At 42.9% G+C, this 27378-nt stretch overlaps 1 protein-coding gene across 1 annotated transcript; it reads right to left on the reverse strand.

Annotated features, from left to right (window-relative positions):
- Positions 1-839: 839 nt before the first annotated feature.
- On the reverse strand, positions 840-27378 carry SLC6A14 (solute carrier family 6 member 14). The gene is made up of 14 exons (XM_051969180.1): positions 27346-27378; positions 26908-27142; positions 22501-22632; positions 20623-20784; positions 19573-19711; positions 17325-17457; positions 14745-14885; positions 12945-13173; positions 9023-9148; positions 6930-7048; positions 6106-6205; positions 5698-5807; positions 2405-2572; positions 840-1448 (listed from the first exon to the last, which is right to left on the reverse strand). The coding sequence occupies exons 1-14, from the start codon at positions 27376-27378 to the stop codon at positions 1302-1304; spliced, it is 1974 nt and encodes a 657-aa protein (XP_051825140.1). The 3' UTR covers positions 840-1301.

Consider the following 27378-nt stretch of genomic DNA (forward strand, 5'->3'; position numbering starts at 1 on the left):
ATTGTGACTAGGTTGGATAAATGTTGCATTAGAAGTGATGTAGAATTCATCTTACAAAGGGCTCATGTCAGTAACGCACAGCGCTCATCTAAGGAGTTAGAAACCTCATCGACGCCTGTTTGTCCCATCTCTTACTTTTTCATTACTTTTGACAGGGTGTAATGGTTAGGTCAAGAGATCAGGACTTCATAACAATATCAACACTTAGTCATAAGACTGCATTCCCGATGGCCGGTTTAGAGGGACTATGGTTAATAGATCATCAATCCGGAAGGTATATTGAGTAGTAACCTATTTGGATCAGGACAAAATGAGTGCAGATTAACCTGTCAGAAGTACATGATTATTTGAAGAGCTCTGACCGCTAGGTTTGACTACAGGAAATGGAGCATAGATTTCCTATGCATAAAGCATTGTAAGAAAACCAGTTAGGTTACCGTTTTCCCCCATGTACCATAGCCAAAGATAAATATTTCATATACACGTGTGTGCGCACATGTGTATGTGTACTTATGTGTGTGTCTGTACACGTGTGTGTTTATGTGTGTTACACCACACCTTGTACGGGAAGAAGACATTAGAGGAGAACATAGTGGGGAACAAGTGGGGAACATAGAAATCAGAGATTCTGGATTCTCTTGGTGCATCATCTACTAGATGAAGAATCCTCTTTCCTTTTTTATCCCTTATAAAAATGTAGTCCCGTTACCAATTTTGTGATGATCATCTAAGAAATAGCCAATGCTTGAAAGTATTATTTTAAACTTGCATTTTATATCCCCAATTTCCATCATCTCATTTAGTTTTATCCCTAGACGTACATAATTTCTGAGAGAAACTTGTTTCTACGTGCCTTTATTATCCTAGTTTATTTTCTCATTTTATTCAAAATCATACACTGTACTAAGAAAATATAAACACGTGATTCAAAAACATTGCAATAGAAAAGACAGTCTTTCGCTAGCTAAAGAACTGAATCAAAAATAAACTTCAATTATTAGAAAAGCATTACAAGAATAATTTATTACAAAAAAAAATCATTGTGCAATGTAGACAGGTGTGTGCATGAGGTGAGACAGATGCAGAGAAATAACCTGATGGAAATTCAGCTAGATGCTAAATCTGCAGATTCATTCCATTATGTTCAACTCCTGCTTACATGGCAAGAAATGTCATAACTAAATTATACATGTGGTATATACATCTTTTTACTCGATGAGCATATAAATAAATACTATGGCTTTTCGTTTTCTCTCCATTCTAAAAAAAATTTCACCTTCGATCTACATTCCAAGTGGATCTTATTCTGGTTTGGTATTGCCACTGACAGTTGGTATTTCGTGGTCAGGCTCTTTTTGGGGGTCTACCATACCGCTGTATCTCTCACCACGATGCCGCTGTAAGTAGGGACCCCAGTTGGAAGCCGGTCTGCAGCAACTTTTAAGACGCTAAAAAAGGTGAAAAACAAAAGTTTGGCGTGAGAACGTTAAGTGTCGCGGGATCGGATGGGGAGATGAGATTTTCATTTTTAAGAAAGCTTTTAAGATGATCGTTGCTAAACAAAGACGAGAACAGAATGTACAAATTCACAAATGGTTAGGCAGAAATCTTATTTTCTGCATGAAAAATGATTATCCTTATTATTGATAATGCATATTCCACTGAGAATGAAATTATGTTTTAATTTAATTACTGTTAATGAAATTATGTTAACTGAAGTAGAAAATCTGATTATGTAAATTATTTCATAAACCAGAATAATGTTCCAGTGCCTGGCGCCAAGGGACGATGAGGAAAAGAATGTTATGGAACTAACTGCTCTTCATCTCACGCATCCCCCTCAGATTCCCACTGATCTCTCTGGTCCAGGCCCAACCCTAGAGGTGAGGACCTGGATGATGGTATTTCTAGGGGATCTGTTCTCATCTAGAGTGATCACGGGAAGTTCAGTCTAACCAAGCATAGTCTCTTTACATTTTTGTCAGGGGACAAAGACAGCAAGATGGTTCCAGTCATAGTATAGTGAGTGGAAAGATGGAAGTTTGTTTTCATCTCCTGTAGGACACAGGCAGTTGACCTGCGCATGGGGAGTGTCCCTGGATATGTGGGCATAAGGCTGTTCTCCTTCTGCTAATTTTAGTACTTTTCTCGGAGACTACCCCTGCTTAACCATCTATAACTTGTCAATTCATAGCTTTTTGCACATTGGCTCTCCCATTAGACTGAGTTTCTTGAGGGCAATGATTGTCTTTTGCCTTGCCTTATATCCCCAGCAGAGTGCCAAACCCTTAAGCACTTAATAAGCGTTTGTTGACTGACTGGGGGATGATTGAGCTTATTTTATTATCGCCACCTTATAAACGAATGCTCACCCCCCTCCTCCCTACCCGATCCTGGAACTCACCTGGATGAAGCTGCCTTTGGCTTTCGCTATTTTCACTATTGCTAAAATAGGGATCCAAATGATGCAGAAAATAATCATGCACCAGCCTAGAGCAAGTGCCCAAGTAGGGTATGGGATTTTAGCATACTTCGGTTCCTGAAACGTCACGAGGGACCAGATGAAAATGGTCTGTTAGGATGAAATGGAGGAAATCAAAAGTTAATTTCAGGATCAGTGTTCTGCCCAGGTGACATCACCACTAAAACATCCACTTGGGCCTTTAAAAATACAATTCAATAAAATTCAAGTTAAAAAAAAATACCCAGCCATTTAAATTTAAAAGAAGTCTAGGAAATTGGTTGGGCATTTTAAGAAGCTGTTGGTGGTACTTAAAAAAAAATTCCAAGACGGAAGATAAAAATAGTATGTGGCCAAACTAAAGGAATGTTTTTATTATTGATTTCCAAAAATAACCATTTGGACAAGTTCTCCATATCTCTAAGTAGATGGGTATGCTGTATGATTTTCAAGAAATACAATACTGGCCAGTTTAAGTGTTTCAAAGTAAAGTTGGGGGAGCCAGGTGGCACAGTGGATAATGCACCAGCTCTGGAGTCAGGAGGACTAAATTCAAATGTGACTCTGACACCTGACACTTACTAGATGTGTGACCTTAGACAAGTCCCTTTACCCCAACTGCCTCTCAAAAAAAAAAAAAAAAGTAAAGTCAGATTCAAAATGGATATTATGGCAATGGGCTGGGGGAAAGGCTTACATGGCATTTTTTTTTATTTGAGGGAATTCTGGGACATATAAATCCAAATAACTCCACAGTGAGAGAGATATGGAACACATATGGGGCAAACTCCAGTGGCCACTGCTGGAGGCCAAACCTCTTGCAATGGGGGTAGGAGGAAGAAATGAGATTCGGGTATATGTTGCCTTAGAGAAAACGAAGGGCTGAAAAGGAAACCCCTGATAAGGCTGCATCCAAAGAGCATCAAAATGAATGAAGTTTCTTCAAAGTTAAAGGGTAATTCAAACTGGTATTTCAAAATGTGTCATGAATGGTGACATCTGAGTTGTATGCTTCTTCACCTCATCTATTTTCCTTTGACAGAATCTAATACGTGGACCCCCCCCACTAAATGTCGCATCTCTATCAAGTGAACTTGAGCTCTACAAGTTTGCTTTTGGAACTCAATGCAACTTTGCCAATGAAATCATTGAAAGTCCATTCATTTTTTTCCATACTCAGGATACCTATCTGGCCATGACACTGGAGCCAGTGCTCTTCCATGAGAAACCAGTGTTTTCCGAAACCTCACAAAAGTACTTATTTAATTTTAAATGTAAAGGCTTATATAGTTGGATACAACTAACAAGGGTAGGAATGATCATAAGTTTCCTGCAATATATGCAATCATTTTATTTTCAGGGGCTGGGCCTGTGATTCCATCCACATATGGAACTCCAGCGTGGAGTACTCTCTTTGCCTAGGGAGATCGGCAACTTACAGGCAACTCGGAGCCATAGATAATTGCCTGTGTCAGAAGAATAACAAGAAATCGACCGGGTCTTCTTTATTTCAAGGATGGCTCTCACTCTGCCAAGCCAAAGTAGCTGGCAAACAATTATATATAATAGGCCCTCTTAGCTATTTAATCACAGAACAATTACATTTCCCAATTAATTCAATTCCATAGTAGATCTCCTTCCCGATGGACATTTGCCCGGTTTGGGACATTTTTCAGAGCTGCAACTGGGTGTCAAGCTTTCCAGGAACCAGACTGTGGCTTCTCGTAAAGCCCGGGTAGCTACAAAAACAGCTCAAATGAAAGGTTTACAGCGTGGCCGTAAAATGCATGTGTTGACAGCAACTGGGCTGGCTTAATGCAGAATGCTGCCAGAGTGATCAAAGGAACCAAAAAGGCTTTTTCGGGGGTTCTTGAATGAAATCGGATAATAGCTGCCATGTTTATGGTCCTTTAAGGTGGGCGCAAAGCTTTATAGCCATTATCATATTTGATCTTAACAACCACCTTATGGACGTGAGTTATTTTTAATCCCCCTATTTATAAAGCAGAGGTTCATAAAGGTTAAGCGACTTGGCCAGACTCAGACAACCGGGGCTGGAGATAGAATCTGACCCCAGTCTATGCTGACTCCGAGCCCAGCACTCTTTGCCATATAATGTCACAGTGCCTCCTGGATTCAAATCCATTTTCCTTGGGAATGACTCAAACTACTAAAATACAAATGCAGTTCGTAAGAAGACTCAACTGTTCCCATCCTAAACCTCAAATGTTACCTAGATAGAAGCTAGACTAGTGGAAAATGAGACTCGCCCTATTTCCATTTTTCTATACCCAAGGAAGGAAATCCCTGTGTACCTTCAAGCTAACAAATCCTCCTTACAGCCTAGCAAAGTGGACTGATGTTATGGAGATCTTCTTACAAATGAAGAAATCCCAAGACAGACACTTTTTCTACTAGTCTCTCAGCAATGAGCACCCACCATAGGATAGTTTTAGCTCCCTAAAATCCAACTTCTCTCTCCTGGATTTTCCAGAGAAAGAAACTGTGGGCCAGAAAGGGGAAATGACTTGGCCAAGATAACCTGGTTAGAATCAGAGGATCCTAGCTTGAAGGGTGATAAAGATGAAATTTTACATCTTTACATTTTGCTCACTTAGCTCAACGTCATATAGATAGCACTGAATGTTGTCCATCTCCAAATCTAAGGTTCCTGTGTCCAGCCCAGCTGTCATTCACTCCTTGTCGATACCTGAATTATTCTTAATGTCTTAGGAGTGTATAGTTTGAAAACTCTTTCGATACAAAGACTATGAGTCCATTGTTCTGTGTTCCCACGGCACCTAAACCTAGATGCTCATAGGTACAAAGTAGAGAGGCTTAATCAACATTAGTTCAATTGGTTGAGTGACCATCTAGCCCACCTCCTGTGAAGGAAATCTCCAGCTCTTTGGGGGACTACTACATGTATCATATCGGGCTCCTCACAAGAAAAGCAATGGAGCAGCTTGTCAGTGCAGTGAATCTGGCCCTGGAGTCAAGAAAAGCTGAATTCAAATCCAGCCCCAGATACCAACTGTGTGACCCCGGGCAAGTTCCTTAATTGTGATTGTCCCCCTCGCCCCAAAAAGTAACTGTACATGAAAATAAATGAACGTGTTGTTTTTTATTGGTTTTTATCTGGACCCTGTTGTATGATTATTTGTAAAGAAATTGCTGAAATGCCAAATACATGTATATGTTCTTTGCTCCCATATCTGTTTCAGGCTATTACTTACCATCAAAAGAAGAGGAGTAATGAAAAACCAGCAGGCTCTCCACCACAGCCAGAATATCCACTTCTTTGCTCCAATCATCATTTCTATGTCCTCGATGAATCTGTTCCCACCTAATGGAAAAACCCAACAGAGAATGGGTTGTAGCCAGCAGTCTGACACACCTCCAACAGGAACTCGGTCTCCAGTTCTCTTGGTGGACCTGAATTATTTTAGTCTTTTACAACAGCAGGGATGCACACATCTCGAAGTATGTCTGCTTCATGGAGTGGGCAACTCAATTGACTTCCAAATCACAGTAGTGAAAAGTGATCAAAAAAAAAAAAAAAAAAAAGGAAGCCACGGAAATGAAACATCATGGGGATAGCCTTTCCGATAATGCTTTGGGCATCAGGTTCACAGATGGCTTACCATAAATCCATATGATCCCGATGATTTCCAGTATGGCTGCGATCAGAATGCCCCATCCGGCACAGAAATGGTCAATAAGATTAACCCAGTAGATTCCAGCCTAGCCAAGAAAACCACAGATCATTTCGGGATACATGTGAGCTAACAGAATTGTGTAATACAGTTTTGTAAGGTTCTCAGAAGGCCATTTACTCATTGCATTTAAATAGGTTCTATAGTATTCCATTCCACCCAAGAAATGTGAAAAGGGAAGGTTTTCCAATGCGATTGCAGGGTGCCTCTGTTAAATTAGCAAAGCAGCATGGAACCCAACAGGCTACTCTCACTCTTCCCTGAATCTCTCAATAAGAAGAGGGGGCACTCAGAGTGGTTCCTTTAGAAATTGCCAAGTAGTTCTTTAAGATATAGCTATTTGGGGATGGTACTGGAGAGAGAAATGACCAAGAAAACCCCAGAGGCACTATAAGCCGCTGTATCGTGGAGAGTAGGACCCGAACGAACACCCAAAGTTCTATGATAAGAGATCCTGAGTTGGAAGGGAACTTGGAGGTCACCAAGACTGAGAGAGAAAGATAACAGGGCCTAGACAGATCCAATGACTTGCCCAATGTCACAAAGGTTAGCGACAGAAGTGGGATTTGAATCATGTCCTCAGTATCTTGGCAGTTATACCACATCACCATCATCATCCAATAGAGATCGAATGCATGCATACATTTGCTCAAGCCCGATAGTTTATCATAATTCCCGGGCTTGTTCATTTGAACCATTTGTTTCTGAAGAAATGTAAAACATAATTGCTATGAAAAAAGTAAATGTTCTACCTGAGTTACACAGACCAGACCTAGTAAAAACAAAAGCAAGCAGCATCCCAGAGTTATGGGAGCTCTCAATCTCTTCATCACTTGGGGAAATAAATCTTGAATGGTGGTTGTAATTGTTTCTGTAGAGGAAAAACGATAATTTAAACGTCAATTTAGTGGTTAGTAAGGTCTAGTTATGGTTGTTGGAGTTCAAATGAAGTGAATCTCCCCCCAGGTAGTTTTCGAGCATCTATATGGCTTTGGGGCACAGGGTAAATGAAATCTCTAGGGATCCTTCATGGTCTTGGGTCCCTTCTCCCCTCTTGCAGTCCCTAGGAACTGGCCAGCTGGCCTTCCTTTCGACCGTCACTATTCAGAGCTTCTGGCCGGAATTCCCTGTTCTGTAGGCCACTGAAGAAGAGATAGGAAGGTTCTCTCCAATTTCTCCCTTGCCTTCTTATATGCCTTCTTATATTCTGCTAAGTAACCACACGAAGTAGAATAGGGGTACAAAATGAAAACTGAGGGGTCGATTGCCAAAAGATAAAACATCTTAGAATAAAAGTTCCCCCTGCTCTTTAATGGAATGTAAATGGAGCTCGACCCCTCTTTCTCTTCCCTCCAATTATGTGGTCTTCTTGTTCCGATTAGCCTCCGGAACCTTCCTTCCTCGGCCATAGACTGTGTCCACCATACCTTTTGCAATTAGCCCAGTAGGACCAAACGGAGGCACTCATGGGTGTTGAAAGTGAGTGTTAAAAGAACTGAAGTTAGATTTGTCTCTGTTTCAGAGGAAAACCTTAATCTCTTCAAGGGTCTTCCTTCTATACAATGGAGGGCCCTTCTAGATGTTTCCTTATTGATACTGTGACCCCAAGCGTCATGTTTGGTGTAAGACAGGATTCCTTTCCTCAATGTGAGCTTCCAATCTAGTTGGGGGCAATGTACTAGTACCCATGAGCCAAGAACAAAAAAATCCAAAATAGGAGATAATTACTTAGCAGTGTGGTTCAGATTATGCACAATTTCTCTCAATATTTTAGTTCAGAATTCTCTAATGCAATTGTCAGTCATAATGATATTTCAATAACAGTTTGTGTGTATGTGTGTGTGGCCTGCCTCTACTTGGGTATTACATTTATATAATGTTCTTTTAAAAATTATTTTCTTTTTTTGCTGAGGCAATTGGGGTTACGTGACTTGTCCAGGGTCACACAGCTAGGAAGTGGTAAGTGTCTGAGGCCGGATTTGAACTCAGGTCTTCCTGACTTCAGGGCCGGTGCTCTATCTGCTTACTGTGCCATCTAGCTGCCTTAAAAATTATTCTTTAACATTATTGTGGTCAGTCATTTATTGAGCACTAGCTGCAGTAAAAGCACTGTGACTCACCTTTTGGGAAAAGCAAAGTTTACAAAGACAGTATCTCTGCCCTGTCAGAGCTCACTTCTAAGAAGCTCAGACTGGGAAAAAAGCTGAGAAAATGCATCCCCTTCCTTTCTTTGCAAAGGCGAGGACCGTGGATATGTTACGTCGCATGTGCTGCCAGAATGACTTGACACATGGCTTAGTTTTGTTAAATTGGCTTTTTTCTTCCTTCCTTTCTTTCTTTGTTACTAAAGATGACTGGTGAGGGAAGTAGGGAGGGATATCTTTGCAATGAAAGTAAGTCATATAAAAACAAAAGATCCTAATAACTTTAAAATCCAACAAATGAATGGGAAAGTCAAAGTACTGAGTGAAGGTGTATGCCAGGAAAGTAAGTCATATAAAAACAAAAGATCCTAATAACTTTAAAATCCAACGGATGAATGGGAAAGTCAAAGTACTGAATAAAGATGCATGCTGGGAAGCAATGGAAATCGAAGTAGGACCAGGTGGTTGATTGATGCAAGGTCACAGAAAACAGACCGGAGAATCTGAGCTTTCTCTTATAGACAACAGAAAGCCATTGAAGGGTTTTGAACAAAGGACGGGATAGGCACAATAAAAGTTGTGTTTTAAGGAAGACTCGTGTGGAGCAGCAGAAGGCAGTCTAAAGGAGACTGTTTTGAAATAAAAATGGCCTCAACTATGAGAAATTTTCTTTTGAAATATTACCCCCCCCAATTACTTACCTATTGAAGCAAACTGAGAGTCAAGGCCCAAAGTCAAAAGCATGAAGAAAAATAATATAGACCAAAATGGGGCAACTGGCAGCTGCGCTAGAGCTTCCGGATAGGCAATGAATGCCAAATCAAAACCTAGAAAAAAATTAGGATCATTCGGGTTATCTCGATTAAAAACAAAATAAAAGCACAGAAACCAAATAAAAAACTTATCCACACTTCCTTATTTTTCTGAATACGATACTAGACAATTGGGTTATAATATTCCTCGGCTATATGTATTCTTTATCAACAGTGATATTAAAACATTGATTAATTTATTCCATGATGTGAAAATGGAAATAGTCTGTCTTCCTTGAGCCATCTTAGGTATTTCAATAGTTATCTCTGAAAACACTTTGAAATACTTTAAGGTGGTCTGTCATCTCACCCTTACAAGCATTGACATATTCTAAGTTAATTCCAGGATCAGAAAAAGACCAAGCTGAGGGACCAGCTTCTCCCTATTTAACCTTTTCTCTAAATTTTCCCCATGAGTCCCTAGGTCCACAATGTCCCTCTGCACAGCAGGGGACTTGAGCAAAATTGTAAGGAAAGGAAAGGAAAATCTTCTAAACTGAATTCCATTTTCACTTTAATGCTGCACTACAGATTCAGAGATAATTTATCTTCACTTCTGATTTGAACTTCAGTTGCCAGGAATCAGAAAAGAATAGATTTAGATTTGGAAGGGACCTCAGAGGCCCTGTAGTCTGAACACATTTTACAGATAAAGAGACTGAGCTTTGCTTCCTTTGAGTCCCAACTAAAATTCTTCCTTCTACATGAAGCCTTCCCCAACTCTTTTTAATTCTGGTGCTTTTTCTCTATTCCTCTTGATTCCATTTATAACTTATTTTACAGATATTTGTATGTTGTCTCCTCAACCTCCAATAGAAAGTAAGCCCTTCAAGGGCAGGGGACTGTTTTTTCCTCTTCTTGTATCCCGAGTGCTTAGCACACTGCTTAGCACACAGTAGGTGTTTAATCAATGTTAGTTTATAGATCAATTGAACAGATTTGCTCGGGATCATGCAAATTATAAGCATCAAGCTTCTGAGACCTTTAAATTCTTTCCACCTTCCACAGCTCTGGAGTCAGGTACTCCAGGATCTAGTCTCAGGTTGCCATCTTGCCAAAGCTCGGTGACTTTGGGCAGTTTATTTAGACTTAGGAGCTGTACCATTTTTGGCAAATCACATAATCGCCCTGAAATTTAGCTTCCTCGATTGCAACATAGGAACTAGAATAACAGGTCTTTGTAACACTGTAGTTATTGCTATCATCCTCACTACCATCATCTCTTTCCCTGGACCTCAGTTTCCTAATCTATGAAACAAACTCATTTATTGAAAAGGAATCACAGATTTTAGAGCAGGAGGGGGCCTTTAAAATCATCAAATCATTGTGAAGCCCCAGAAAATTTAAGTGACAGAGCTAGCACTCTTCATTTCAAACTCAGCTCCCTTTGCACTACAAATCACAGCTGTTTTTCTTGTTTAATCAGTTAGTCTCGCTCTCATTTGGGGTTTTGTCATTTTTTTTTTTTTTTGGCAATGATACTGCCATTTTCCTTTTCTAACTCATTTTACAGATGAAGAAATTAAGCCAAACAGGGTAAAGTGACTTGCCCAGAGTCACCCAGCTAATAAGTATCTAAGGCCAGATTCCAACTCAGGTCCTCCTGACTCCAGGGTCGGCACTCTATCCGCCACACTACCTGGCTGCCACGGCTGCTAGAGCTTTCTAAGGTCCACTCAAACTCTACAGTGGGATAGTCTTAGTTCCTCTCTCCTGCTCTGTCAAATGAGTGAATATTTTAAAGGAACCTGGGAACTGAGCCTGTTCCTAAATCCTTCAACAAGGCAAATAATCGTTCCTGATTAATCTATTTTATAACCTGGGATTTACAGCTTTCAGAGCCTATTCAAAGAAGGCAATTTTAATTTCCAGTCCTATGGTAGGAGGTGTTTTCGAAGCTAAAATAAGACTACCAATGTAGCAGAGAGCATTTATGGGATCACTCCAACTTGGATACTTCCTCAAATATTACCTCAGGTATAAGGAATGCTGCAATTCTACTCCCCTTGTCAATAATGACTATTCGAGACAGGAGTCTCTGAATATGGAATCAGATTTGTTCTACTTCACATCCAACTTCATGTAGAAGTGTTCTATGGAAGATTGGATTTTAGCTGGATCGTTTGCCAAATTCTGGACAGACTAATTTTTAATTCCCCTTCCCTCTTATATAAGGCAAGTGATTCAGAATCTTCTGCCTCCTTCTCTTTTGTTTTGCAAATGAGCCTCCAGAGTCACCCTTGGCTTCCATGTCCTACTTGGCAAGAAGAGTGAGTGTTTACTTGCTAAGGCAGCTTGGAGGCTCCTTAGATTTTATTGTCATTGTGACTGTTTTGCATTGTCAAACCTATTGAATAAATGGTGATCGAAACAGGGCTTTTACTTTGGACCATTTCTGATTTTTTAAGAGTTGACGACAGCTGAGCTAGGTAGCACAGTGGATAGAGCACCAGCCCTGAAGTCAGGAAGACCTGAGTTCATATCTGTTCTCAAACACTTAACACTTGCTAGCTGTGTAACCCTGGGCAAGTCACTTAACCCCAATTGCCTCTATAGGAAAAAAAATAGAAAAAAGAAAAAAAAAGAGTTGATAGCTGATAGCTTATTGAATGAAGCTATCCAGGCTAGAGATGCAACAACTACATACAAACCCATCTCCGTTTTCAGCTTCTTTCCAATTTGGTATTGATTTTGACCTTCCTAATAAAAGTCAGCAATCTGATTCTGAAATGTCACCCGATCGGCATCCATCGCCAAATCCAGTCACTTGTTAGTTTCAGTATGCTATTTGCCTTATCTGGCACCTATGGAATCTTAAAGATTATAGGCCTGGAACTTCTGAGAAGTGTACAGGTTTGGGGGTGCTCTCATTTGTTGATATCAAACTGTATTTTCTCTCACAGCCTGGCCATCCTCCCCTTTGGCCACCTTAGCCCCAGAGTCCTTGGGTACCAAGGAATGGATTGACATAGTTTGTAGGACCTGCTGGAGTTCCTCATAGACCATTTCTACTTTTTCATCTCTGCAATGGATCTGGGCTCATGAGATGTCATTTTCTCCCATGGCCATCCACTTTCTCACGTTCAACCTGAGAACTGCTCAGGTACATGCATGGCAAAGCATCTCCTGAAATAACAGTCTAAATTGACTTGGGTGCTTGAAAACAATAGCTTGGACTCCTTTGTCTTCCTCTTTGAGGAAAACATCAGTGGAAGGCGACCTTTCATTCGGCTGCAACTTCCTTTTATCTGCTCACTTATTTATAAGCACCAGTTTATGAATGCTAATTATTATTATTATTTAGAACAAAAGATCAACACAAAAATCATTCAGTCCCTTGATCTGTTTATGAACTCACTGGCTACTGGACAAAGGTCTCATTTAGAAGAGCCACCTTGGAATTTAAACTTAGCATTCTCTGGCTCCTTCTCAGCTTCTCCATTGCCGTCATTACATGAGCAAAACGGGACAGCCAAAGGGGTACGAAGGGCCATTCTTAGTTGCGTTTGTTCGCAGGGCGCCATCTGCGAAATAAAGCACCGCCTCGTGGCCGGGATGCTGATCGCATACTTCTTGGTTGGGCTCCCGATGCCAGATGCAGCCTGTCGTCAGGATCATACCCAGAGCCATTCTTTCTAGCATGATACGAGCTGCCAAAGCTTATGCTCTAAAGACAGAAGCCTCAAGAGCCCAGAATCACCTGAGCCCTCGATATCTGAAGCAAATCTTTCTATGTTTCCCAAAGCTACATAGGGAATTCATGGAATAAGCACCAGAGTACCTGTAGTTGCGAAAACAGATGATTTCCTACCTGATTTGACAACCTGAGAGACCTCTTTTCCAGATATGTGAGCCATATGTCCCAATATGGAAAAAATAGCAAACCCAGCAAATATACTGGTCAAGCAATTTGTCAGACAAACCACAATGGCATCAGAGTAGCAGTTGTTATTAAACTTATTGTAGGAAGAGAGAGCGACCAAGCCTCCCCAGGCCACAGAGAGGGAGTAGAATATCTGGGTAGCAGCATCTTTCCAGACCTATGAAGAAAAGAAATTGAATGAAATGAAACCCTTAAGTATGGCTCCTTTCATGCAGTAGGTCCATCATAAAGGTACCTGGGGTCTTTACACTGGCCAGCACCCCCTGCCCCTCCCTGGGCAGCAGCCTATCAGCCAGACTTCCAACCCCTTCTCGCTCCATTAACACATTTGACCTTTCACATGTTCCAGACCTTCAGGGGCGTAGAACTAAATTCAGAAATTAGGCCATGTTAATGTGTGTTAATAGTTAATGTGGTTGGTATCCCCTCCCAGGTAAGATGTTTGCATTTTAATAATGCCCTTCGGGAGAAAATAACAACTTTGCTTCTTAATGGAAAGGTAGGAATTTCAGACCAACCCGACTCCAACCTTATCCTTAAGGTTTGCCTTTGGGATCGAATTCTGCCCCTAACAAAAACCAGTATCACAAATATCAACAATGGGGGGGTGGGGGCGGGAAGGGTGGCGGGGTGTAAGGGGGATGTTTGAGGGCTGACCCCTGTGAGGGCGAGCATCATAATTTAATTCCACAAATATTTATTCATCTCATTTGAGCTTGCCATTTCCTCCCTCCCCCAACTGATAATAGCTATTTCTATTTATTTCTAATTTCCAGGGTTTGAATGGAATTAGCATCCCTCAGAATACAGTCTGCTATTTCTTTTCATCCTGTCATAATTTTTAGCTAATGCCTTACGAGAAGGAAAGAATGTATCTTCCTTGTCATTGCCTGCCCGTGTTGGAAAGATGGAGATAGACAAGAAAAGGGAAGCAGGTAGGGGAAGCTGGAGACCAGGAATAAAGGGGTTCTTCACGCACACACTATACACTGGGCTCTTGTGCAATCTGGTCTTTGATGCTATCTCTCCATTCCTGGTATAGGCCCCGGTGATAAAAATAGCCCCTACCCTCACAAGGTCATTATGAGCATAAACTAAGATGACGGATATAAAATACTTTGTAAACAAAACTCTCGTTTTTTTGTGAGCTATGTTTAGTTATTTTTAAAGTTTGTTGACCCTGGCAAGTCACTTAGCCCCAATAGCCTCAGCAAAACAAACAAACAAATAAATGAATGAATAAAAATTTAAAAAAATAAATTTAAAGTTTGTTGTTAAAAGTTGGGGAGGGGAATTTCTTTTTCAGAGAGATCACCATGATGTAGTTCAAGAGAGAAGCGTATGGTTAAAAGAAGCATTCTAGTTTCACAGAAACATTTAGAAACTCCCCTAGCTCTTAGTCTACACTAGAGGCGTCACATGACACTATTAAAAGGTGGCTCTCATCGTTCCATGTGGTCTTACTGAGACAATCATAAATGTTGATGGTGGTCCTGATGAGCGTGATGATGGCTACCCTTTATGTTGGTCTGTAAGGTCATAAATTCAGTTCTTGTCTCTCGTGCTTACTCCCTGACTTTAGGCAAGTAAGTCTGAGACTTAATTTCCCATGTGTTTTAATGAATCCACGCTCTCTGAATTTGAACCCAGGCTTCTTTGCACTGTGTAAGGTTTACCAGGTCAATCCTCTCACCCGATCGACTTGAAAGCTCGATCAGCTCTTCTTACCTCTGCTTCCTTCAGTTTGGTGAAATTCGACTGCTGCCCGATGTAGTAGGAAATTCCTTTGAAGGCACCCTCGAGTGTTGCACCTCGCACCAACAGGATGAACAAGACAACATATGGGAACAAGGCGGTGAAATAGACCACCTGCCAAGAAAAAAGAAAGCGATCAGGAATGGTGGTCGTCATCGGCTCTGGTGGCATTGCAATGGATAGAGCGCCAGACTCGGAATGACCAGAGTTCAAATTTGACCTCAGACACTACCTAACTGTGTGACCCCGGACAAGTTACTTCATTGTACTTGCTGACTCAGTTTCCTCAACTGTCACCTCACCTGGAGAAAGAGATGAAAAACCACCCCAGGATCTCTGCCAAGAAAAGCCCAAATGGGGACACAAAGAATAATCAAAAACTATCAAATAACAACCACAACAACTGGGTTTTGCACTTAAAGAAAAATGGCCACCCAGGACAAAGAGATATCAGTAAGGTCAGAGCAACAGAGAAATCTTCCAAGAGACCCAGACATCCTATCGGTTTCTGTGTTGACTAATTCCCCTTTCGGGCTTTTCTCTAAGGAGCCATTTAAAAAAACCGACCAAACAAACAAAAACATCTTATGAGAACATTCCCTGAGTTCTGTTGGGAGTTGTAAGCCTGGCAGCCATAATAATCTTACCAAGAGATATCTAAGACTTGTATAAATATGTTCTTCTGGGGAAACTAAATTAAGTCTGTCCTTCCCGGTCAGTATATGCCACAGAGTGCCATTTATGAAAAACAGCGTGGCATGAAAGGCAGAGTCAGCTTTGGAGCCAGGTTTGAATTGTGCTTCTGAACTATTACTGACCATGTGACCCCGAGTGGAGTCATTTCATTTTGTACTGGTCTAGTTAGCTCTTTGAGTTGCAAAGAACTTGCCAACTTGCATCAGTAGAAGGAACTGCTTTCCCTGGAAGTTCCCTATCCCAAATGAAGTCACAGATCTAGTCCCCATCCCTAGCTCTATTTTTAGCACTTAGCTCCCAACGAGAAAATAAAAGTTCTTCAAAATGTATCCTCCCGTTCTCCACAAACAATCCAAAATGCCTATTGAACCCCTACTGCTAATGTGCATCCAACAATCAGCAACCCAGTGTGAGACTTGGGTGAACAGGAAGTCACTCTGACTGGGCTCTTTTATAAATGTGAGCTCTTAAAATTTCTAATTATTATTATTTTATTTATTTATTTATTTATTTATTTTGCTGAGGCAATTGGGATCAAGTGATTTGCCCGGGGTCACACAGCCAGGAAGTGTTAAGTGTCTGAGGCTACATTTGAACTCAGTTCCTCCTGACTTCAGGGCCGGTGCTCTATCCACTGTTGGCCCATGTGGCCTTTTTTTTTAGAACATCCTCCCAAAGATGCTTCAGCAAGCCCACGGAAGGGCTCTCCAAATTCAGGTGAGGCAGTATCCCCAGGATGTTCTCAGCATTGGCAGCACAAGGAAATAAGGCACTGCGTGGCAAAGTCAATACCGTGAAGTTGCCCCTGGCTATGTGGGCACTGCCAAAATGTTTCCGGGAGCGTGAAGCAGGCATGTTACCGGGCTGGACCTCGGCCTAACTTGCTCTACTCTAGCATAGTGAAGTGTAGACAGACTCAAAGTGGAATCCCATTTGCTGCCCCGAATGGTGTGAGCTTCTATGAGGAAGAAGGCCTGTGATAATCACCTTGCTTTAGGAAACCTTAGGTGCCAGTGGTAGAGTTCAAGGAAAATGTAGTGTGATCTCTTAGAGCTAGAGACTTTTTGCTTTGGTGGGGGAAGGGAGGCTTCAGAGCTGTCATTCTAGAAAGCTTCCCAATTCTTCTTTCCAAAGGCCTTCCAGAGATGGATTTGGGAATTATGGGACCGATCCCATAAACAGGCATGGCGGACATTTCACAGACCGTTCAGAGGTGCCAGGAGGGGCAAAGGGATTTCAAGCTGGAGTCTGGGAAGCCCTGAGTGAAGCAACACAGGGCGCTCACAGACCTGGCTTGGACCACTGACTGCCAATCTGGTCACTAAGCCTTCTGAGGCCGGGGGAAAGGCCTACTCTGTTACCCCACAGAAGTCTCCTGGCCGTGGGCCAGTGCCCAATTTCTCAGTCCCAAGACTCTAAGACGCTTAATCACAGGGTCCCGGCTTCACACCGGGCCTGCAGATAAGACAGTCAAAGCCTCACCTTGTGGCAAAGTTTTACTCTTCATTGCTGAGCAACTTTGTGAACTCAATCATTCAGGGCTGGATTTTCCAGTTAAAGGATTAAAGGTAAACAGTTTTTTTTTTTTCTATATTTAAATGACTCTACAGGATATCCAAACACGCATGAAACGAAGTTGCTACGAAACTGGCAAAGCAGCCCAGTCAACAGCTGCCGGGACGTTCCCTGCCCACCATTGTCCTGGCCGCGTGGCTTCCCCCCAGCCCCTATTGGGAAGGAAGCTCCTCCTGGATGAGAATTGCTTTGCTTTAGTAATTTCATTCCCAGCATTCATTACAGAACTTGCTATATGGTAAGCACTTCACAAATGTTTTCTCATTCATTCGTTCATATTACCTTTCCTGAAGATTTGATTCCTTTAAACAGTGCTGCTCCTACTATAAGCCAGGCCAGAAGAAGGCAGAGTGCCAGGTACCACACAATCTCCCCAGTCTCATCCATGCCAGTGGAACGCTGGAGTGTCACTTTGCTGAAAACACAAAAGTCCATTTATGAGCATGGAGCCCGCTTGGGTCGTCTTTTCTCCACAGAAAAGCTTTGGGGAAGTAGCAGATAGAGCACCAGGCCTGGAATCAGGAAAACCCAAGTTCAAATCTGGCTCCTGACGCTGAATTTGCCTGGGGAAGTCACTTAAGCTCTCTCTGGTAGTTTCCTCATTGGTAAAATAGCACCCACCTCCCTCCCTGGGTTGTTGGGAGGATCAAATAAAATGGTCATCGGAAAGCCCTTAGCACAATGGCAGGGACCTCGTGAATACAATTGGATATTATTAGCTATTATCCCGATTAATCCAGCTGCATCCCGGGAGGCTCATGGAAGTCAGTAAGTAACCCTTGTTTCCAGTGACAAAAGCAATTCTACCAGAACCAAACCCAGCGTTGATTGAGCACAGCTTAGAACCTCAGGAGGGAGAGCTATTGAACAAAATCCTTCAGTTAACATTGCGGAAACATACTCAACACCATATTCTCTGGAGCAGGGGTATTGTTCGAATTCTGCAATAGTTTCCCAGGTTACAAAAGAAGGAGGGCCCATTTGAATTTTATTTCATGTTTCGGATTTCATCTTATTTTGAGAGTTCACCTGCTCCCAGAAGTTCTAAAGTTTGTACACAAACATAGCCCCTCCCCCCCCACTGTGACCTGGCTGCCTGGGAACAGGAGGTTTCTCCTTGGCAGGATCGCTTCTGGGGTCTGTTCCTAATCACCTAACCAGGCTAGTGAGGTGGTTGAGAAAGGATTGAAGACACTTCAGGAGACTCAAGTCTGGGCGAATAGAGCTTTAAGTCTTGGAATTGTAGCACAGACAGGGTATAAAGTATCCTGGGTCACTTAAAAAAGCCAAATTCAGAGCCATGATGGAAGTGGCAGAAATGCAGATTTTAGTCTCCTAGCAATCAAAGCTAAGACTGGGTCACCTGGGCGAGAGCTCCATCACTGGAAGTCAAAGGGTTCTAGATCTTCAAGCTGGAAGGTACCTTGGCGATCATTCCCAGAGGAGGAAAATGAAGACCAGGGTTGAATGACTTACTTGCCCAAGATCACTGAGGTAGTACCAGAGCAGTTTTGATTCCCGAACCAGCCCATTTTCTACTTCTCCTCACTCCCCATGACAGCGTTCACACACGGGCCAGGACAACCATTTACCAGGTACTGTGGAGGGGCTTCACAGACCGTGTAGCAGAGAGACTTTCTCGACCTCTCCTGACCTTTCCATCACCCAAACACTCTGTAGCACCTTCTAGCTGGAGAACTAAATAACTCAGTTGTGTACGCTGTTAAACACACAACGGACTTTGAAATCGATGCTTGTGGAAAGAATGAAGTGATGAGAATCCAACTTTGCAGATGGCCACTTACTTAGGGGAGGTAATACTTGGGCTTGGCCAGAGCCATAAGGAGCAATCCCGGTGCTAGGGCAAGTGCCATTAAAGCAAGGGAGGGGAGGTGGGGGGATCTTAAACTTCAGGATGCGAGGGCCCTGCCTTGGTAAGGAGATAGAAATCCTAGCTCCTGGAATCCTAGACATCCTAGAAAGCTAGGTCATGGGATCATGAGATCTTAGATATCAAGGGGACCACTTCTAGAGAAGGGAGGAGGATGAGAAGCAGCCAAGGGGAAATCTCCCTTCACAGGATGGGGAGGGGTGAATCCTGTGACCCAACTAGAGCTTCCTAGTTTAATGGATTATTCTCACTCTGTGTTTGGTTCCTTTGTTTATTTTCCTGCAGAAGGAATGAGTCCACGTGTTCTCAGCTCATCTAACTTTCAGCGGCGTGGAGGGGTGAAAGCACGGTCCCCGACTGGAAATCTGGCTCCCATGCTGTGTGGGGAGTAAGATCAGCTCCAGTCATCTCAACTCAACACTTATTAGAAGGCTTTTGTGTGCTGGACAAAGGCAAGCATGAAAGTAGCCTTTGTCCTTAAAGAGTTTAGTAGTCTAATGGGAATGGAAACCGCTCTGATTTCATGTCTTTTAACTTTTGACAAGAGCAAGATGAGAAGGAGAGGAGACTCTGTTTGGTCTGGGCTCGCTAGGATTCTGCCGGCCACTTGCTCAGCACCAGAATATCCGGGATACTTACTCCCAATACTGCTCGCTGGGAAGCTGCCCTGGCTGCTCCACCTGAGTGCCGTTGATGCAGGTCAGATTGTTGTCAAGTACCCACGAATAGTTCATTTGGACAGTGTCCCCCATGTTCGAAATCACGTTACAGTGAGTTACTGAAGAGAAAAAGATACACATGATCACCTTTGGGAAAGGGTAGATGGTTTTCTTGAATTCATGTGTGTGTGTGTGTGTGTGTGTGTGTGTGTATGTGTGTGTTTTGGGGTTTCGTGTTTCTGACATTTAAAGTATCATTCCAACTGCTCACTTCTGAGCAGGAAAAAAAACAGTGTACTCCCAGTGGAATGAAAAGCAGAATCAGCCCCATAAGTCTTCCTCTCTTACCCTAGAGAGAAGACAAGGGGCAATCATCCCCATACTCCAAGATTCCCAGGAGCAAGTCTCATTAGAACTCTACAAAGCTGAAATTGCAACAACACAATACATTGCTTCCTTCGACTGAGATTTAGCTACCATCTGTTATGAGCAGCACAGCATAAGGGGTTTCCCAAGGTAGACACAGGGCCTCTGCTTGCAACTGTATTCCCTGAAATGTTCACAATGTCCTGAGCTCTCTCCGGAATTACTTTGTTTCAGGCAGTGATGGCGCTGAAGGATTTACCCTGGCTCTCCTCTCTATCTCTTTTTTTCCTGCTTCTCTCCCTCTTCTTACCCTTATTCCACTCTTTCCATTTCTCTTCTCCTCTTCTCACTCTATTCCCTTTCTCCCATCTTCCTTTCGTCTTTCTCCATGACTGTTAAGGGAGACCTCCCGATGGTCAGACTGGGCTTCACTCACTCACACCGGCAATACCCAGAGTTAGACACGCTGCTGCCACGGCCTGTGTTCTCGCTCAGGTCGTTTGTCTTACTCGGATTTCACTAACCCTCACCAAAAACCAAACCAAATCAAACTGTTCCTCCTTAATTGATGAGGAAAGAACTTCGGCCTTCAGGTTTCTTCTGAACAATGGCTACAGACAGCGTAAGTCTTCCCAGCCCAAGCGTCGTCAAGAGGGTACTTTACCTATGGGTGTTCTGCTGCAGTTCTTATCTGCCCAGTGGAAGCATTCAGACCAGGGCAGGACTCTTTGAAATGAAGCAAATAAATAGTACAGACTGTAGGCAATGATGACGTTGTAATAGATGGTTACAAATATTGAGATCAAGATCATGGTGATTCCCACACCTAGAAGAGAGAGAGAAACTGGTCACGATGAGCACAAAGCAAAGGAAGTAGGGAAATGGTTGATTTGATGAGGAAAGCCATTTCCCTCCACTGATCCCCGCTGTGATTCAAGCCAGAGAATAAGAGATCTGTTTGAAACAAAGGTTGGGGAGGCTAGTTTAATGGAAGGCTCTTGGCCCAGACCAAAATAACAGTAACAAGAAGAAACATTTCTGCAATGCCTTCAAGTTTACAGAGCATTTTTTTTCAACATTAAAAGTAATCCCAGAGAGTTGGGTACTAAAAATAATATTTTTCCCGTGGACATATGTTGAGAGTCAAAGGCGAAATAGGGACCCAGGCCTTTCTGACTTGAATCTGGCACCCAATCCAGGCTAACCATCTTGCATGTTAGGCTCTTATTGCTAGTAGAACGAGGATGACATTTTGTTAATGTCAACTTATTCATATCCTTGGGGGAAAGGGATTCAAAGATCACAGATATGACAGTATATGATTATCTACTTTCACGGGCAACCCCTAATGAAAATAATAGCTGTGGCTCCCATTTATATAGCATTTTAAGGTTTAGAAAACATTCTGCCAGAAGGACTTGAAATACATCAGACTCAAAATCGCTTAAAATCTACCACATGTCATTTCAAAAACTACATTTTTTTTTAAAAAATGAGCAAATCAGGAGAAATAGAAATTTGATATTTCCTTAGTTTTGATGCTTCCCCCAAACAAGATGAAAAACTTCACAATGGCTCTTTCTATGGCAGTTTTTCTTTTCTTTTTTTTTAATAATAGCTTTTTATTTTCAAAATATATGCAAAGATAATTTTCAACGTCCCCCCTTGCCAAACCTTGCATTCCAAAATTTCTCCCTCCTATAGCCCATCCCCTTTCCTTAGAGAGCAAGCAATCCAATATATGATAAACATGTGCAATTCTTGTATACATATTTCGTGTCAGTTTTTCTAACGTGCACTGAGCTATGGGCTCCTTTATCTTTCTCAAATTGTATTTTCCATGGAGCGCTCCAGTTACCCCAGATACTTTCTGGGAGCCATCCCGTAGCCATAGTATATCTGATCTCCTCAGAGGAGGACACTCTGAGTTGAGTGTGGAGCCAGGAAATACCCTCATTGCACAGTGGTGCCCTGTTCTCTTGGGCCCGTCCAATACGTGCAGCACAAAGCTGCCACGTTCTTTTGAATCAGGCATTGGAAAAGAGATGGGAAGAGATGCTAGCAGAAGCTAAAAGCAGCTTCGTCATTAGTCCTCCAAACAATTAGGTTCTGGACTGTGCCTCAGAGCAATCTGGGAGAGAAGAGAAAGGCGACTAATGACTGTTATTATATAGTCGCTATAATATATTATATAGTTGGTTGACCCTGAGCCCTGCCCGAGTAGCCTTCAATAAGGTGACCTTAAATTGATAGATCTCTTGATAGCTTTCCAAGGGTGCTTTTGCATGAATTATCTACTTTCAGCCTTGCCACAGCCCTTCCACATTAATTAGGCCAGCTTTAGGCTGGAGGAGATAGGAAGAGGAGTTTCTGCCCACATGGCACCGATAGGCTCAGATGTGCCAGGGGGAACCATGAAGGCCTGTGGAGTCCCATGAGAGCCAGAGGCTGGAAAGCTGTAAGACTGGGGAGTGGAGAGGCTGCAAGAGGGGCGCGAGAGGGCAGAGAGGAGGCTGGCAAAAGAAGAAGCTTTAAAACCTACCTTGAAAAAGTGGCAGAACCCTCCAAACCGAAACTGGCCCCAAGCTGGCAAACTGTCCCAGTGAGCACTCCAGAAAGAACAAAGGCAAGCCGGCCAGCGCCAACATAATCGCGTAGGGGATGAGGAAGGCACCTTTCAAAAGGGAAAAGAAAACAAAATCACGTTTGCCTTCTCTCACTAAGGCACTGGGGATGGCTTTTTTTCCCAAACCAAGTTTCCTTTGGAACGAGATGGTTGGTTTCTAAAAGAGAAGACAGGTGTTTGTTAAAAGCCTCCTTCCATTAGGAGGGATTGCTAATGCAGAATTGGGATTCTGGTTTGAGTGAGACATCAAGCAGCCAGTCAACATTGCTTCCCATCGCAGGGAATGGTACCTAGAAACGGGGTTCATCTCAGCAGGGAAAAAACGGATCTATGATGCAAAGAGTGACAAAGTTCTTTCCTCCTGGTAGCTAGGATGTTCCTGCTATATGCACTAGAACTTCAGGACTTTTCCTGATTATTAAAGAAATGATCATGGACTCGTCTAGATTTATAGAATCACCTGCCTATGAGTAATCAAAGCATCTTGCTTCCTCTTTCCTTCTGTTCTTGGTCCACTGATATGGACAAATATGGTCCAGGTCTTTTAAAGATAAAATCCTATCTGGCCCTGCCCCCAATCTGTACTTGAAAAGTGGATTTGGGAGCTGAGGTTTAAGACTTACATTTATCCCTATTAAGTTTCATATTTTTTTTTTTTTGCCCTAGCAAAAGATGCGATCAAAAAGAAGTTTTAGCTTTCCCTTACCAGACAGTAGGTTGAAGAAAACTGACCAACTTTTCAGCTTATTAGTCTTATAAAAACATTGATGGAAGAAATGAAACTAGAGGCCAAGATGAGGCTTTTGTAATACAGACATTTCTTCACACCCCAACTCTTTCCCCTACTGACCAGAGCACGGACTCTAACTTTACATATGTCAAGGAGCTCCAAACTCCAACTTTTCCATCAGGTAACAGGAAAAGCCTGAAGGCTCCTTATATTCACTTTGAAGGTGATGTACCCTCGGGATGTCAATCAGCTCAGCCTTATTTGTCACTGGTCCTTTGGGATCTATGGGAGAGGGTGGATGATAGAGTGGAAAGCAGCACGATGAGTGATCCAAATCATCATACCGGTGGTATGATGGGATATCTGCTGTCAATCCAAAGCCACAGCATAGGGAAGGGAAAGAAAAGAGCTATTTTGAATTATTACAAAATTTAAGTGCTAAAGAAATCATCATTCCCATCTTTGAGCCGAAGCAACTGTCTTTTGCCACTTTCTTTAGCCCCACAATTTAGCACAATGCCTGGCAGAGACTAGGTGCTCATTAGATGCTTATTCCCTGACTGAATTTCACTGAATTGCCCGGAGTAAAGTCAGAGTGGAAATCTGAATCCAGGATTTCTTGACTCCCCGTCCCAGCCCAGTACTTGGTCGACTGTTACCTTCTCATTTAATTGATTCCTTGAGAGGATGCTAGCCAATTGAGGTAGAGTGTTCTAAACCCTATGATGAGGGCAAGTTCAAAAAATTAGCTTAAGGATTTTCTAAGGAAGATGATCTACCGACTCTAGGTAGTTCTTGAAAGAGAAAAAAAAAAACCCTCTGAACAACCATGTTAAAAAATATTCAAATCAACTCAGAGATTCCACCATATGCCCATCAGATTGGCAAAGGGAGAGAAACGCTGAGAACCAGTGTGGCTTTGGGAGGAGCGAGTGGGCCAATAAGTTGCTGCTGGAAATCACTACACAGTAAGAATTACAGAAATGCTTGCCCCGCTAGACCCAGGAGCCTAGCGTCCCACCACTGTGATTATATCCTTTGGAGATGATTAACAAGCGATGAAAAGTTGTCTGCACTCAAAGTGTTCTGAGCCCCACTATTTGTCAGAGCAGCAAAGCCCTCCCCACATATAACCCTGAAAACAAACTCCCGGTCCACCAATTAGGAAATGGCTGAACAACGTGTGCCGTGTGGACGTGATGGTGTGTTGTTGTGCTATAATAAAAAGTCAATAGGAAAAAATTAAAGAGATATGAGATTAAAGAAGGGCCAGAGCCTTGAGAAATCAGATCAAAAGAAGAGCACACACGAACCCGATCTGTCTGACTGAACAGTCCCGACAACCAATAATACCCAGAAAAGAAGTTCAAAAGGAATCACGGGAACAAACGTGAAGATAGAGCCATCTTTTGTTTTGGGGCCCATGTCCTTAACACCTGGAGAACTCTGGCAGTTCATGAACACCTGCAGACTCTTTTAAATCTCTTTTTATTGGGTCCTGTTTTGTCCTTTATTTCTATTTTGAGGTTGGAATACTTTTACTTAATAGAAAATAGAAAAAAAATTCAAAAACAAAATTGATTTTTTTTTTAAAGAAAGAGCAAACAACGATTATTCTTTTCCTCTAACTAGACTAATGGCAAAAATCCTGATCTCTGTCTCCTGATGTGATGAGTCCACCTTCCAAAAACACGAGTGTGAAAGTATAGGATAAAATGGCTGCTCTGGGCTAGAGAGACCATTGCACTCAAACAGTATTCAAAGAACTCAACTGCCATCCATAACTTTTCAACCCTAACTAAATGTCCCGCTACCAAAGTCTGGATGTTTACCATACTAGACTCTCAGCTCCTTTTCTTAACTTAAATACCCACTGTTGCAAGTAACACTGATTGGCGAATTGGCCCCCCAAAAAGATCAATGAGAGGGGAGAGATATTTGAGAGACTATGTGATTTCTTCATGTGTCATTCACTGGGGTAATCCTGTTTCCAGAATCTCGGAGCCATATAGACCTCGGGGGCCAACTAGGCTTGCAAGTACCTGATGGAGAAGGTTTTCTCTGGCAGCCCCAACTGTTAGAGTTGACTTTGAATCCACAAAGCCCAGATATGTTTTCTTTATTCTGGTCAGAAAGAAGAGGAATGCACCTGTTGCAGGGTGCTAAACTCATGACTGCTATTCCCTAGAGATTTAACACCCCTCTTGCAATTGGTTTCAATTAGCTAGAAGGACTTAAAATTAAGACTACACCTGGGGAGTATTTTGCGAGTCCATCCTGGAAGGGGTTTCTCACTCGAAGGCTCCCGTCCACCCAACCAGAAGGGGTTGGCGGGTCGCCCAATGTGTCTCCCCATCATCCCAAACAGTTGCTCTATGAGCCATCGTAGCCAAACAAAATCATGGCTCCTGACTCATCTTCAAGCCAAATCACACACATGACTGAATGAGCTCAAAGCTGCAAGAGGGAGATTTCTGGGACCAGCACCTAAGCATGTGCTCCTAGCCCCGGCTCTTTCTTCCTTGTCTGAAGGCGAGTGTAAACGTTGTCATTCACCCTATTAAAAAGGGGGCACGACGTTGAAAGAGCTCAAGCACAAAATCCTATTGTGGTAAGCAAAAGTTATGACAATGGCCCAGTTTCATTGGTACTGGGCGGGAGTTATGAAATACAAGGGCACGTCACCTCTGCACTTTTATTGGAACCTGTAATTAGCAAGCAAATAAAATAGGGTGTAAGTGAAAAGTTGTTTCGACAGTACCGAGGGATTGTGCAATGTCTTCTTGTTTCCCTTTGTGTGTTAAATCAGGATTTCCCCCCCCCCCACATACACACACACACACACACACACACACAATCACACAACCACACACACACATACACACACACACACCTTCTGATCTACTTTGCTTAAATGGCCTACAAGCTATAAATAATGCCATCTTTCAAAAATGAAATACACACCCAGGCCTTGAATGAAGCTTGGAGAAGAGCCTGATTCAAGCCCTTCCCATTTGTATGGTCTCAGGCACATCCCTTAAGCTCTCTGAGCCTTAATTTCCTACTGTGTCAAAGGAAGGGAAGCTGAGGTCCCTTCCTGCTCAAGGTCATTTAATCCCTCACTTTCTCCCAAGAAACACAGATTTCCCAGTTCAAGTCTCTTTCACTTGCAAAGGGATGATCATGTGGTCTTCTTCCTACAGGCTCCCGGGGACCCAAACTGAGCATTTTCAAAGGCGGAGGCTCCTCCTTCCACCTTTCCCTCTAGGAAAATGTAACTCAATGCTCCGGTTCAAGCAACTTCCTCAGAGCTAAGTTCTTAGCTGCGTTTGCAGATGGAGGGGACGGAGGAAGCTTTTCCACGACTCACTGCTCATGCAGGAAGTACAGAAGCTTTCCCCAGAAAACCTTCTCCCCCCCTCCAGCCGGAGGATGTTTCCTTAATGCTACCGGGCAGCCAGTTGGACGGAATGGGCCGTCTAGGGCACCTGCTTTCCAGGGAGTCCGACTTCCCTGCCCCCCCCTCCAACTCTATACACTTTCTCCATCACTCTCAGGCCAGATCTTTTCCAAGTAAATGGGGAAAAAAATACCTCCTCCATTCTGGTAAGTCAAATAAGGGAATCTCCAGACATTTCCCAGTCCCACTGCGTAGCCAACCATGGAGAGAAGGTAATCGGATTTCTGGGACCAATTTCCACGTTCCTGGTTCTCATCGTTTTCCCCCACGTGGAAATTCTCCGAGGAAGCCGTCACTTTCTGAGGGATGAGAGAAAAGACACCTTGGGTCACCAGGGGGGCAGCCCATGGAGTAGCCCACCAGGCTTCCTTTCCCGAGGCCAGAGAGTGGGCACCGAGAAGCCCCGAGAGGGCTGGGCCCTCGAGTTTGGGGGGTTCGGAGACTGCCAGAGATGGCTTAACTCTCTTAGCCACCGGCCCTGGCCCCGGGCCAGGCTCCACTTGGCCACTTAAACTGCCCCTGCACTTAGCTCCATTTCCATTTGATGGAAAGGAGACAGCCCCATTCCTACCCCAGGAAGAAGGAAATATGGAGAGAGCGACAT

The sequence above is a fragment of the Antechinus flavipes genome, chromosome X, assembly GCF_016432865.1.
Source record: "Antechinus flavipes isolate AdamAnt ecotype Samford, QLD, Australia chromosome X, AdamAnt_v2, whole genome shotgun sequence".
NCBI classification, from domain to species: domain Eukaryota; kingdom Metazoa; phylum Chordata; class Mammalia; order Dasyuromorphia; family Dasyuridae; genus Antechinus; species Antechinus flavipes.